This window comes from Bombina bombina, chromosome 3, assembly GCF_027579735.1.
Source record: "Bombina bombina isolate aBomBom1 chromosome 3, aBomBom1.pri, whole genome shotgun sequence".
Classification (NCBI taxonomy): Eukaryota; Metazoa; Chordata; class Amphibia; order Anura; family Bombinatoridae; genus Bombina; species Bombina bombina.
Genome location: NC_069501.1, coordinates 1,264,252,672 through 1,264,268,123, shown reverse-complemented (window position 1 = coordinate 1,264,268,123; position 15,452 = coordinate 1,264,252,672). Strand labels below are relative to the sequence as shown.

At 39.2% G+C, this 15,452-nt stretch overlaps 1 protein-coding gene across 1 annotated transcript in view; it reads left to right on the top strand.

Moving 5' to 3' along the window:
- Positions 1 to 15,452, top strand: part of LOC128652719 (vomeronasal type-2 receptor 26-like) — a 268,049-nt gene that overhangs the window by 150,643 nt on the left and 101,954 nt on the right. Inside the window, exon 3 of the mRNA XM_053705651.1 lies at positions 3,248 to 3,371. Coding sequence (XP_053561626.1) covers positions 3,248 to 3,371 — 124 coding nt within the window. The remainder of the gene's footprint in view (positions 1 to 3,247; positions 3,372 to 15,452) is intronic.

Genomic DNA, 15,452 nt, shown 5'->3' with positions numbered 1-15,452 from the left:
TGTACATGTTTCTGTATGTGTGCATGTGTTTATGTGAGTGTGTACATGTTTCTGTATGTTTGCATGTGTTTATGTGAGTGTGCACATGTTTCTGTATGTGTGCATGTGTTTATGTGAGTGTGTACATGTTTCTGTATGTGTGCATGTGTTTATGTGAGTGTGTACATATTTCTGTATGTGTGCATGTGTTTATGTGAGTGTGTGCATGTGTTTATGCGAGTGTGTACATGTTTCTGTATGTCTCGATGAGTTTATGTGAGTATGTACATGTTTCTGTATGTGTGCATGTGTTTATGTGAATGTTTACATCTTTCTGTATGTGTGCATGTGTTTATGTGAGAGTGTACATGTTTCTGTATGTGTGCATGTGTTTATGTGAGTGTGTACATGTTTCTGTATGTTTGCATGTGTTTATGTGATTGTGTACATGTTTATGCATGTGTATATGAGTTTATGTGAGTGTGTACATGTTTCTGTATGTTTGCATGTGTTTATGTGAGTGTGCATGTGTTTATGTGAGTGTGTACATGTTTCTGTATGTTTGCATGTGTTTATGTGAGTGTGTACATGTTTATGCATGTGTATATGAGTTTGTGTGAGTGTGTACATGTTTCTGTATGTGTGCATGTTTTTATGTGAGTTTGTACATGTTTCTGTATGTGTGCACGTGTTTATGTGTGTGTGTACATGTTTCTGTATGTGTGCATGTGTTTATGTGAGTGTGCATGAGTTTATGTTAGTGTGTACATGTTTCTGTAGGTGTGCATGAGTATATGTGAGTGTGTACATGTTTCTGTATGTGTGCATGTGTTTATGTGAGTGTGTACATGTTTCTGTATGTGTGCATGTGTTTATGTGAGTGTGTACATGTTTCTGTATGTGTGCATGAGTTTATGTGAGTGTGTACATGTTTCTGTATGTGTGCATGTGTTTATGTGAGTGTTTACATGTTTCTCTATGTGTGCATGAGTGTATGGGTGTTAATATGTGTGTGTGTGTGTGTGTGTGTGTGCATGTGTTTATGTGAGTGTGTACATGTTTCTGTATGTGTGCATGTGTTTATGTGAGTGTGTGCATGTTTCTGTATGTGTGCTTGTGTTTATGTGAGTGTGTGCATGTTTCTGTATGTGTGCATGTGTTTATGTGAGTGTGCACATGTTTCTGTATGTGTGCATGTGTTTATGTGAGAGTGTACATGTTTCTGTATGTGTGCATGAGTTTATGGGTGTTAATATGTGTGTGCACATGTGTTTGTGTATAAGTGTTTATGTGTGTGCATGAGTACATATCTGGGTACATAAATTAAAAGAGAGAAGCGCTCAACCTGGGAACGAACAATAGCATAATAGCTTGTTCTATGGCTAGTTACCACCCTAGAAGCAGCCTCTTTTTGCTCAATATGTGCCTTTCACAGAGAAGAACTTTCCTGAAGCATATCAGTCTGATCCTGACTTCACAGTACAGTCTAGCCCCGAAATACCAGGCAATCCCTCTCTGAACAAGAGAAACAGCAAAACCCCAGACGTACGTTTCGGCCTATTGTGGGCCTCGTCAATGAGGTGCAGCCATATCCCTCTAGGCACACTGAGCAACGTGTCCACGTCTGGATTCCCGCATCACACTTAGGGAGACTTCCCTAAGTGTCATAATTTGCATAAATTAAAAGAGAGAAGCGCTCAACCTGGGAACGAACAATAGCATAATAGCTTGTTCTATGGCTAGTTAACACCCTAGAAGCAGCCTCTTTTTGCTCAATATGTGCCTTTCACAGAGAAGAACTTTCCTGAAGCATATCAGTCTGATCCTGACTTCACAGTACAGTCCAGCCCCGAAATACCAGGCAATCCCTCTCTGAACAAGAGAAACAGCAAAACCCCAGACGTACGTTTCGGCCTATTGTGGGCCTCGTCAATGAGGTGCAGCCATATCCCTCTAGGCACACTGAGCAACGGGTCCACATCTGGATTCCCGCATCACACTTAGGTAGACTTCCCTAAGTGTCATAATTTGCATAAATTAAAAGAGAGAAGCGCTCAACCTGGGAACGAACAATAGCATAATAGCTTGTTCTATGGCTAGTTACCACCCTAGAAGCAGCCTCTTTTTGCTCAATATGTGCCTTTCACAGAGAAGAACTTTCCTGTAGCATATCAGTCTGATCCTGACTTCACAGTACAGTCCAGCCCCGAAATACCAGGCAATCCCTCTCTGAACAAGAGAAACAGCAAAACCCCAGACGTACGTTTCGGCCTATTGTGGGCCTCGTCAGTGAGGTGCAGCCATATCCCTCTAGGTACACTGAGCAACGGGTCCACGTCTGGATTCCCGCATCACACTTAGGGAGACTTCTCTAAGTGTCATAATTTGCATAAATTAAAAGAGAGAAGCGCTCATAGTTCCCAGGTTGAGCTCTTCTCTCTTTTTATTTATGCAAATTATGACACTTAGGGAAGTCTCCCTAAGTGTAATGCAGGAATCCAGACGTGCACCCGTTGCTCAGTGTCCCTAGAGGGATATGGCTGCACCTCACTGACGAGGCCCACAATAGGCCGAAACGTACGTCTGGGGTTTTGCTGTTTCTCTTGTTCAGAGAGGGATTGTCTGGTATTTCGGGGCTGGACTGTACTGTGAAGTCAGGATCAGACTGATATGCTACAGGAAAGTTCTTCTCTGTGAAAGGCACATATTGAGCAAAAAGAGGCTGCTTCTAGGGTGGTAACTAGCCATAGAACAAGCTATTATGCTATTGTTCGTTCCCAGGTTGAGCTCTTCTCTCTTTTTATTTATGCAAAATATCTGGGTACATGTGGGTGTATGTGTGCATGAGTTTATGGGTGTTAATATGTGTGTGCACATGTGTTTGTGTATAAGTGTTTATGTGTGTGCATATGTACATATCTGGGTACATGTGGGTGTATGTGTGCATGTGTAGATGTGTTTGCATAGGCAATTGTGTATGTTTGCATGTGTTTATGTTTGTTTGTAGATATATGTGTATGTGCACATAAGTAAATGTGTGTGCATACGTGTGTCTATATTTGCATGTCTTTATGGGTGTGTGTAGATACATGTGTATGCGCGCATGTGTTAATGTGTGTGCATACGTGTGTGTATGAGTCAGTGAGGGCCTTAAAATAACATTTAATTTCACAGAGCTTTGTGTCTGCAGTATAACAGTTAATGAATAATACAGGTAAATGAGGGATGTCAAGGGGATCTAATTGTATTTCCTGTATAATCTCCATAGATACCTACATCAGTTTGTAATGAAATCTGTGCCCATGGATACAGAAAGGTTCCTTGGAAGGAATATCCTGTCTGCTGCTATGGTTGTGTGCCGTGTGCAGAGGGAGAGATCTCCAACACAACGGGTGAGTGAGTCCTGTATTAATGGCCCATAATGCAGTGCAGGTTATCTGAAGACATAAGACTGTAAAAACAATGGCTTCATTTACAATCTGACGGCTAGATTACAAGTTTTGTTGGTAATGGTGTGCGGTGCTAACGAGCATTTTATTCTCACCGCTCACTTAAGACAACGCTGGTATTACAGGTTTTTACAAACCCGGCGTTAGCCGCAGAAAAGTGAGTGGAGAGCAAAATTTTGCTCCACATCCCACCTCAATACCAGCGCTGCTTACGTTAGCGGTGAGCTGGTAAAACGTGCTCATGCACGATTTCCCCATAGGAATTAATGGGGGAGAACCGGCTGAAAAAAAACTTAACACCTGCAAAAAAGCAGCGTTCAGCTTCTAACGCAGCCCCATTGATTCCGATGGGGAAATACATTTTATGTCTACACCTAACACCCTAACATGAACCCTGAGTCTAAACACCCCTAATCTTACACTTATTAACCCCTAATCTACTGCCCCCGACATCGCCGACACCTACATTATATTATTAACCAGTAATCTGCCGCTCCAGACACCGCCGCCACCTACATTATACTTATGAACCCCTAATCTGCTGCCCCCAACATCGCCGACACCTACATTATATTTATTAACCCCTAATCTGCCGCCCCTAATGTCGCCGCAATCTATCTACAATTATAAACCCCTAATGTGCCTCCGCCACTATATTAAAGTTATTAACCCCTAAAACTAAGTCTAACTCTAACCCCCCTAACTTAAATATAATTTAAATAAATCTAAATAAAATTACTACAATTAAAACTAAATACTTACCTATAAAATAAACCCTAAGATAGCTACAATATAACTAATAGTTACATTGTATCTAGCTTAGGGTTTATTTTTATTTTATAGGCAACTTTGTATTTATTTTAGCTAGGTAGAATAGTTATTAAATAGTTACACCTAACACTACACTATAATTAAATTAATTCCCTAAATTAACTACAGTTAAATACAATTCAATTAAATTATCTAAAGTACCGAAAAAAAACACTAAATAACAGAAAATTATAAAATAATTACAAGTTTTTTAAACTAATTACACCTACTCTAATCCCCATAATAAAAAAAATATATAAAAAAAATATTAATAAAAAGCCCTACCCTATACTAAATTACAAATAGCCCTTAAAAGGGCCTTTTCGGTACATTGCCCCAAAGTAATCAGTTATTTTACCTGAAAAAAAGTACAATACCCCCCCAACATTAAAACCCACCACCCACACAACCAACCCTACTCTAAAACACACCCAATACCCCCTTAAAAACCTAACAATAACTACTTGAATATCACCCTACCTTGAGAAGTCTTCACCCAACCGGGCAGAAGTCCTCAACAAAGCCGGGCGAAGTGGTCCTCCAGACGGGCAGAAGTCTTCATCAAGACAGCATCTTCTATCTTCATCCATCCGGCGCGGAGCGGGTCCATCTTCAAGACATCCAACGCAGAGCATCCTCTTCTGTCTTCATCCAACGACTGAATGAAGGTTTTTTTAAATGACGTCATCCAAGATGGCGTCCCTTCAATTCCGATTGGCTGATAGAATTCTATCTGCCAATCGGAATTAAGGTAGGAAAAATCCTATTGGCTTATGCAACCAGCCAATCTGATTGAACTTCAATCCTATTGGCTGATTGGAACAGCCAATAGGATTGAGCTTGCGTTCTATTGGCTGATGGGAACAGGATTTTTTCTACCTTAATTCCGATTGGCTGATAGAATTCTATCAGCCAATCGGAATTGAAGGGACGTCATCTTGAATGACGTCACTTAAAGGAACCTTCATTCAGTCGTCGGATGAAGACAGAAGAGGATGCTCCTCGTCGGATGTCTTGATGATGGACCCGCTCCGTGCCGGATGGATGAAGATAGAAGATGCCGTCTGGATGAAGACTTCTGCCCATCTGGAGGACCACTTCGCCCGGCTTCGTTGAGGACTTTGGCCCGGTTGGGCGAAGACTTCTCAAGGTAGGGTGATCTTCAAGGGGTTAGTGTTAGGTTTTATTAAGGGGGTATTGGGTGGGTTTTAGAGTAGGGTTGGGTGTGTGGGTGTTGCAGGGGTATTGTACTTTTTTTTTACAGGTAAAAGAGCTGATTACTTTGGGGCAATGCCCCGCAAAAGGCCCTTTTAAGGGCTATTCGTAATTTAGTATAGGGTAGGGCTTTTTATTATTTTGGGGGGCTATTTTATTAGGGGGATTAGATTAGGTGTAATTAGTTTAAAAAACTTGTAATTATTTTATTATTTTTTGTAATTTAGTGTTTTGTTTTTTTCGTACTTTAGATAATTGTATTTAATTGTAGTTAATTTAGGGAATTAATTTAATTATAGTGTAGTATTTGGTGTAATTGTAATCTATGTAAATTTGTCTTTATTTTAACTAGGTAGCTATTAAATAGTTAATAACTATTTAATAACTATTGTACCTATTAAAATAAATACAAAGTTGCCTGTAAAATAAAAATAAACCCTGAGATAGCTACCATGTAACTATTAGTTATATTGTAGCTATCTTAGGGTTTATTTTACAGGTAAGTATTTAGCTTTAAATAGGAATAATTTAGTCAATTGTAGTAATTTTATTTTGATTTATTTAAATTATATTTAAGTTAGGTGGGTGTTAGGGTTAGACTTAGATTTAGGGGTTAATACATTTAATATAGTTGCAGCAATGGTGAGGGCGGCAGATTAGGGGTTAATAAATGTAGGTAGGTGTCGGCGATGTTAGGGACGGCAGATTAGGGGTTAATAAAATTTAACTAGTGTTTGCAATGCGGGATGCGGCGGTTTAGGGGTTAATATATTTTATATAGTGGCGGTGATGTCCGGTTCGGCAGATTAGGGGTTAAAATCTTTATTTTAGTGTTTGCGATGTGGGGGGGGGGCTCGGTTTAGGGGTTAATAGGTAGTTTATTGGTGTTAGTGTACTTTTTAGCACTTTAATTAAAAGTTTTATACTACAGCGTTAGTCCATAAAACTCTTAACTACTGACTTTAAAATGCAGTACCAGGCTTGAAAGGAGAGGGTCTACCGCTCACTTTTTGGAAGACTCATAATACTGGCGTTAGGCAAATCCCATTGAAAAAATAGGATACGCAATTGTCGTAAATGGATTTGCTGTATTTTCGAGTCCGGCCAAAAAAGTGAGCGGTACACCTGTACCTGCAAGGTTCGTAAAACTAGCAGACGTTAAAAAGTAGCGTTGGGAAAAATGTGTTTTCAGTTAAAGGGACATTTCGTTATGAGACAATCACAATTGTGGGCTTTTAGGTGTTTCTCTGAGCTTAAAACGTGTTATTATTAGTATTATTAGCATGAAGCTGGAATGTTCTCAATCAATTTTCTCTGTACTTTTCAACAGGTTTTGGAGACCTTTCACTTATCTAATTTGAAACTTAAAGGGACTTTAAAAACTGCCATTTGACCTAGTTGCCAGTGTTCCTTGATGATTTGAAATAATTCTATTATATTGAGAATGCATAATACACTCTGAAATTGCCACAGACACCATTTTAGAGGTATATTTCAATGTATAAAAGAACAAGAATAAATGATATTGCGCTAGACCCAAACCAAATGTATGTGTAGATATTTATAGTATATATAAAATATTGCTATACCTCTATTGATGGATTAAGGTGACCAGCTTCAGATATAAAATTCCCTGCATAAAATGCACACATACACTAGTATAAAGTATTATCCACAAATATTGCAGCTCATAAAGTAATTAGCGCTGCGGAATCTGTTGGCACTCTACAAATAACCGATAATAATAATAATAATAATAATAATAATAAGTAATCTTAAGGACTGTAACAACTTGCATGTCTCTTTAAGGATGTTTGACCTATCCCCATCAGGCCTATATATATTCGTATAGGTGCTGGTACAGCTCTCTATCACTGTCCTACTCAAGCCATTCCTTGTGGTGCTAATTCAGCACATTCCCATTGAACGACTAGAGCCTCTTCCTCTCCTACGGCTCTGAATGGTCTCTTGTGGGCATGCGGGCTATTTTACCTTTCCTGCACTCCTCCATAAGCCACCTTCAGTCTGCCTGACAGTTTACTCACTGCCGCCACAGAACCATTGCTGACGTCATCAGCTATTGCCGGGTTGCCTGAGTCTCAGCCGTCTTGCTCACAGCTGCAGCGTCCTGCTTGTTCCATGCTTGCTGAACTGGTGCTCACTTCTTCCCCAGCACTGTGAGTCATAGACACCGGTCTGCCACCTCTGCTTACTTCTGCTGCCTGTAAGCTTTACCGGAACGGCTCCCCTCCAGCCAAATCATACATTATACGGATCAGGGACTCTCATTAAGTATTGCAACACATGCTGTCTCTCCTGAGTATTCAGAGGCACAAACATTAACCTTCCTATATGCTCACCAAAACCGTACATAAAGAAATTAATTTAAAAAGGGCAAGCACTCGCTGGTATTTTTAAACAACTTTTTTGTGTACAGTAAAAACTGTTGTTTAAAAATACCAGTGAGTTCTTGCCCTTTTTGAAATAATTTCTTTATGTACGGTTTAGGTGGGCACCCTGGGAGTTGGTACATTATGGGAGTGCTGGGTTCTCTTGGATGAATATATATATATATATATATATATATATATATATACTGTGATACCCACAATATATCATAGTGCTAACTATACTGTTCTAGATATTTCACTAGATATAAGTGGCATAACACCAATACTGTGTGCTACCTGAATTCATTATTAGTTATTTTGTATTCACTCTGTTCACTGTTACACAAACTATTTATTGTTATTTCACATATAGGGCCCCATTACATATGCAGCGTCGCCCGCAAAAGCCGGCAATGCCGGTTTTTGCGCTGTTTTGGAATCACATATACGGCGTAGCATACAAGTTACGCCCGTATATTTCACCCGTCGCTCGCAATTTTTACTCCCATAGGCTAACATGGGACCGCATCGTAATTCGGTATCCAATATCCAGCGCAAGGCCTTACGTGGCGAAAATTGAGAAATCTTACTCCATTTTTACCTCGCCATAAAAGGCAGCCGTAGCAGGCCTTGCGCTGAGTATGGGAGCACCGTAACTCCCGAAAATGCCTGGAAAAATAAACTGACACCTAACGCATGCGCAATATCTATCTACCTGTCAACCGCAATCCCCCACCGCAATAACTAATAAACTCTATTAACCCCTAGACCGCCATAGCCCACACCACAAGTAATAACTCAATTATTAACCCCTAAACCGCCATAGCCCACAACGCAAGTAATAACTAAATTATTAACCCCTAAACCGCCATAGCCCACAACGCAATTAACCTATTCAAGTATTAACACCTAAACCGCCATAGCCCACATAGCCTATTAAATGTATTAACCCCTAATCTGCCGCCACAAACATCGCTGCCACTATAATAAAGTTATTAACCCCTAAACCTAAGTCTAACCGTAACCCTAACACCCCCTAACTTAAATATAATTTAAATAAATCTAAATAAAATTACTATTTTTTACTAAAGTATTCCTATTTAAAACTAAATACTTACCTATAAAATAAACCCTAAGACAGCTACAATATAATTAATAATTGCATTATAGCTATTTAAGGATTTATTTTTATTTTACAGGCAACTTTGTATTTATTTTAACTAGGTACAATAGCTATTAAATAGTTAATAACTATTTAATAGCTACCTAGTTAAAATAACTACAATTTTACCTGTAAAATAAAGCCTAACCTAAGTTACAATTACACCTAAAACTACACTATCATTAAATAAATTAAATTAACTACAATTACCTAACATTAAATATAATTAAATGAAATAAACTATAGTACAAAAACAAACAAACACTAAATTACAGAAAAAGAAGTTTAAACTAATTACATCTAATCTAAGCCCCCTAATAAAATAAAAAGCCCCCCAAAATAATAAAATTCCCTACCCTATACTAAATTACAAAAGGCCCTTAAAAGGGCTTTTTCTGGGGCATTGCCCCAAAGTAATCAGCTCTTTTACTTGTAAAAAAAGAAATACAACCCCCACAACATTAAAACCCACCACCCACACACCCAACATTACTCTAAAACCCACCCAACCCCCCCTTACAAAAACCTAACATTACCCTCTTGAAGATAACCCTACCTTGAGCCGTCTTCACCCAGCCGGGCAGAAGTCTTCATCGAATCCGGGCAGAAGAGGTCCTCCAGTCGGGCATATTGCATTGTGGTGGGTTGTCGGTCTAGGGGTTAATACATTTATTATTAGTAGTGAGAGGGGGATCGCGGATATAGGGGTTTTACTTGTCGGGCTTATTTTTGGGAGGCATGTTAGACTTTTACAGGAGATTTGTTATTTTCTGTACTTTTCTTAGGCGCCAGCAGTTTCTAAAGTGCCGTAAGTCACTAGCGACTCCAGAAATTTGTATTTATGCTCATTTCTGGATATCGCTAGTTTATCAGACTTACGGCACTTTATTAACTGCCGGCGGGGTATATGTAATACCCCGATGTGCAAGGTAAAATTACGGGCGGCGCAGGTTCCCACACTTGCACCGAAACCTGCGCCGTAAAATGTGATTGCGCTCATAATATATATATTTTTTTTTTCCAAAATCTTTTTATTAAGAATCCATGATACATAGCAGTATGTAGGCATACAAAGATGACTAAAAACATTACTCTGGTAAATATTACAGACGAAAACAATTGAATACACATCAATAAATACCATGCACCCTGGACTCTCTTTTTAACCTCTTTTTTTTTTTTTATTTAATTCTAACTATAACCTTAATATCTCGTTGCCTGTATAATATGTTTGTTATTGTGCCTTGACAGTTGTTCAACCCGTAGAAGTTGAGCCGGTAGGAGCTACAATCCATTGTATAATTAGTATTGGTCAAAGGGGGATCTAGGGCGTACTGTTTTTAATATATTGCTCCCACGTATGTTGTATTTCAATAAATTGTTCTCTTTTACCAGACAGGTAGGAACCATACTCCTCTAGTTCAATCATATCTGTAACTTTGTTACGCCAAAGTTTTAGAGAAAAAACGTCGGTTGATCTCCAGTTTTGAGCTATCAAAACATTTGTGCTGTTAATCATAATTTTAAGTAGGAGTCTAAAATGGGCCTGGGGGAGTTTGATTGGTTTGTTTAGCAACCATATAAGAGGGTCCAGGGGGAGAAGAGTTTGAAAGATGTTCTCTATCTCATTAATTATGTTACGCCACAAAGTGTTTATCTGAGAGCACCACCACCACATATGACCCATATTGCTTCCAACATGCCCACACAGCCAACAACGGTTATTAGTCTTTGGGAACAGTTTGTGTAGCCTCTTGGGGGTTAGGTACCAACCATGTAATAATTTATAATTTATTTCCTTAATGGATGCAGATGTAGAGGCAGATTTAGTGTTGTGAAAAATGTTAGTCGCGGTCTGCGGTGTGATAATTACCCCCAAATCCCTCTCCCACATCTCAATAGAATGTGGTAGATTGCCTGGTGGGGGCTGAGTAATAATATTATAGATATGTGAGAGACTATGTTTAATTGGGGGTGTGGAAGCGTATAATTTTTCGATATTTGATAGCGAGCGTGTCATATTTGCATAATGTTGGTGAGTTGTGATATAGTGATGTACTCTCCTATAGGAGAACCAGTTAGCAGCCCAGCTATGACCTATGTCAACCAATTGTCCTTGTGTATACAATTGATCGTTATTAGTAATTTGCATGATTGAGATCTCTCTATTGTCGTTATATGTATCTATATTTTTAACTACTGTTAGTAGAGAGAATTCACTGTTATGTAGAAGTGATGTTAATGGGCCTGGGCATGACGAGATATATGGGTTCGTCTTATTAGAGATGTCCCATATTTTCAGTGTTTCTCGTGTGATTGGGTTATCAGTCTGTTTACTTATCACTTGAAAGTTTGGATGCCAACAGGCAGAAGATAAGTTAATACTAGAGTTTAGATTTTCCTCCAGTAAAATCCATCTCTTGTGGTCCTTGTGAATTCTCCAGTCAAGAATTCTCTGTAAAAATATGGCCTTTCTATATGCATCAATATCTGGAACACCTAGCCCTCCCTGTGTAGTATGACGTGACATAGTAAGTTTATTTATTCTAGGGGGACGTCTATTCCATATAAATGAACCAAACAGTTGTTGCATCTGAGAAGTATAATTGATGGGAAGCGGAATGGGAAGGGTTTGCAATATGTAGAGCAGTCTCGGGAAGGCATTCATTTTAATAGTATTAATCCTGCCCAACCAGGACAAATGTTTTCTAGTCCAGGAGGAAAGGTCTCTCATTAGGGTACACTTAATTGGGACGTAATTTAATTTAAATAATGCATCAATGTTATCCGCTAGCTGTATCCCCAAGTATCTAAGGGATTCTCTATTCCATGTAAAAGGGCAAATTTTGGTAATTAATGTTTCCGTTTGTTGGTCAATAGCCACCCCTAATATTTCGAATTTGTTCTGGTTGATTTTAAAATTGGACAGTTTACGAAATACCTCTAATTCTTTCATGAGGGGTGGGATTGTTTTTACTGGGTCTGTTAAGGAGAAAAGGATGTCGTCTGCAAAGAGAGACATCTTGTACTCTATTCCCTCAATCATTAGGCCTCGGATTTCCTGATTTAATCTAATTTTGGTTGCCAGGGTTTCTATGAGACACGTGAAAAGCAGGGGGGACAGAGGGCAGCCCTGCCTAGTACCGTTCGTAATCTGGAGTGGGTCTGATAGTACTCCGTTAAGGGTCACTCTTGCACTGGGTTTGTTATAGAGTGCAAAAATTCTATGTAAAATCTTATCGCTTAACCCAAAGGCCCGCAGGGTTGCTTCCAGAAAAGGCCATCCGACTCTGTCGAAGGCCTTTTCGGCATCAGTAGAGAGCCACACTGAAGGAATGTTTCTAGTTTTGGCATGCCACATCAAGTGTATGTTACAAACTGTATTATCTCTAGCTTCGCGGTAGGGGACAAAACCGACCTGATCTTGGTGAATAATCTTAGGTAGAATTAAATTAAGTCTATTTGCTATAACTTTGGCGAAAATCTTTATGTCTGTATTCAACAGGGAGATAGATCTATAATTTGGTATTGATGTATTAGATTTGTTTGGTTTTGGGATTAAGGTTATGTTAGCTTGTAGGGCTAGAGGTGGGAATTTTTTGTGCTCGTCTATGCTATGGAAGTATGTTAGGAGATGTGGTATAAGGAGATCCTTAAAAGTAGTATAGTAATCGTTACTGAAGCCATCTGGGCCTGGTGACTTCCCTGCCTTCAATGACTGGATTGCTAGTTTAATCTCTTCAGCTGAAAAGGGTGCGTCTAAATCGTCTCTCTGTTCATCAGTAATTCTGGGGACGTGAATTTGGTCTAGGTAGTTTTGTATGGCCGTGTTGGATGGAGAGGGATTAGTTTGGTTCAAATTATATAATGATTCGTAGTATCGTAGTATCGCCTAAAGATATATCAGTTGAGTGTTTTTTTTCCTAAGCTGTCTAGCCAAGAGCTTGCCCTGCTTGTTGGCTCCCTCATAGAAAGTTTTTTTAAGAAATAATGCATTACGCTTAGCCTCGGTCCCTAGAAAAAGGTTAAGTTGTGATCTTTTATGTTCTAAGCTCTCCAGAAGGGAGTGATCTTTGGGGAATACTTTATGTATTTCTTGCAGTTTAGTCATGTCTTGTATCAGCGAGGTTAAATAAACCTGTTGTTGTTTGGTTTTAGCTGCTTTCAAAGCTATCAATTCTCCTCTAAGAACGCACTTATGGGCATTCCATATGTGCTGTGGACACGTGTTAGGAGTATTATTCAGTTCAAAATAATCCACAAGGGATTTTGTTAATTGTATTCGTACTAGGGGGTCTTTCAATAGAGATTCATCTAGTCTCCACGATCTTGAATGGGCGGAATGAGCTGGAAAATTAAAAGTGCAGCTAATCATGGCATGGTCTGACCACGTTATAGGATATATTTCTGAACGTAGGACTTGTGATAGACTAGTGACATCAGTTAGCAAATAATCTATTCGAGAGTAAGTTTGGTGAGGATGTGAATAAAAGGTGTAATATTTTAGGTTAGGATGATGGATACGCCAGACATCATGTAGGGCAAGACTTGACAGGTGGGACTTGATCACGTTCAAAGTTTTATTTGTGATCGAAGATCTCCCCGTGGAGCAATCAATGGTGGGGTCCAGCGCGACATTAAAATCCCCTCCCACCAATAGACTGTGTTTAGTTGATTCTAGTATCTTATTACAGATTTGGTGAAAGAATTTTTGGTGATCCAGATTAGGTGCGTATATGTTGACTAAAGTTATGGGTTTATGATATAAAATCCCAGAGATAATTAGGTATCTCCCTTCCCTGTCTTTAACGACCGACTTAACCGTGAAGGGGACTTTTTTGCTAATCATTACACATACTCCATTGTGCTTGGAGTCACTAGATCAGAAATAGGCTGGGCCAAATTTTTTGAAGGATGAACGAGGTTCAAGTCCCCTCTTAAAGTGGGTCTCTTGGAGCATAACAACATCGCATTTAAGTCTTTTATAATCCCTGAACGCCATAGTTCTTTTCTGTGGAATATTAAACCCTTTGACATTATGTGAAAGGACTTTAATTGTAGTCATGTTTGGTGGTATTAGTGCATGTAGCTTTATGTACTATTACAAATGATTGATACATGTTGAACTCACAAATTGAAAATGTCAAGGGCAACACTGAGAAAAAGGCACGAGAAATCTTAAGTATATTAAACTCAACAATAACATTGTAAAAAAAAAACATTGTCTTGAAACTGTACTAACATATAGTGTATTCCTAAAATTATACACCTTAGTGGGGGGATAAACGGTGTTGCATAGCGCTCTTGTTACTAAAATTTGTGATTTATGAAGGCGCAGAGTGGGGACCCCGGTTAGAAAGGAATGTGAACTGAAATTTATACTGTCTTAGGGTCCCTAATGTAGATCACTATCTATGGGGTTCCCTAATGTTATGTACCTGAGGGACTTATAGAATCATTTTGATCTTTATCCATTACCCAAGTCCAATGACTTCTCATCTAGAAAGCCGCCAACAGTCCATTAGCTATCCTCAGGCCAACACAGACCTGAAAATAAAATATTCTGTTCTGAGTTACATAGAAATATGAATAATAATAACCCTAAAGTCCAGGGCGGTCTATGGGGGGTGACTCTGTTTTCCGTCTCTTAGATTGAGACTTGATCCATTGTGAGCGTTGCTCCTTGGGAAGATCTTGATTCTTTTCTTGACGGGATTGCGAGATCTCCAGAACATCCTCTCCAGGTGGGGTAATAGTTATACCCAGCTTCTTTGTCAGGTTGTCTAGATCTTGAAAAGTCCTGTACACGACTTGGATGCCATTGTGGTTAATGATTAGGCTGAAGGGGTAGCCCCAGCGATATCTGATATTATTATCTTGCAAAGCTTTAGTAAGGAATCTGATCTCTTTCCTCCTCTGAATGGTTTGTGGGCAAAGATCTTGGAATATTTGAAGGTTATGGTCTTTGAATGTGATGGTTCTTCTTGATCTCGCGGCTTGCCATAGTTCCTCTTTAGTGGTGTACCTTAGAAATCTCATGATTACATCTCTCGGTGGAGAAGGAGGCTTAGAAGGGGGTCTGAGTGCTCTGTGGATCCGCTCAATATCATCATTCAGGAGTGGTGGTGCCCTGGGAGCTAAGGAATGAAACAGGTCCTTAACATAAGCTTTTAGTTGGTCCAGCGGGACTTCTTCAGGAATACCTCTAATCCTAAGGTTATTCCGCCTCCCCCTGTTATCCAGATCTTCAAGTTTTTCTTGTAAAGATTGCACCATTGAGTCCTGTATTGACAGTTGTTGTGTGTTTGAGCTTACCATATTATTGAGAGCATCTTGCCCCTCCTCAAGGTAATCGAGTCTGGAACCCATTTCGTTCAAGTCTTTTTTAAGCTCTCTCATTTCACTTTTAATGAAAGTTTTTAGAGATTCAAGATCAGTTTTAGACGG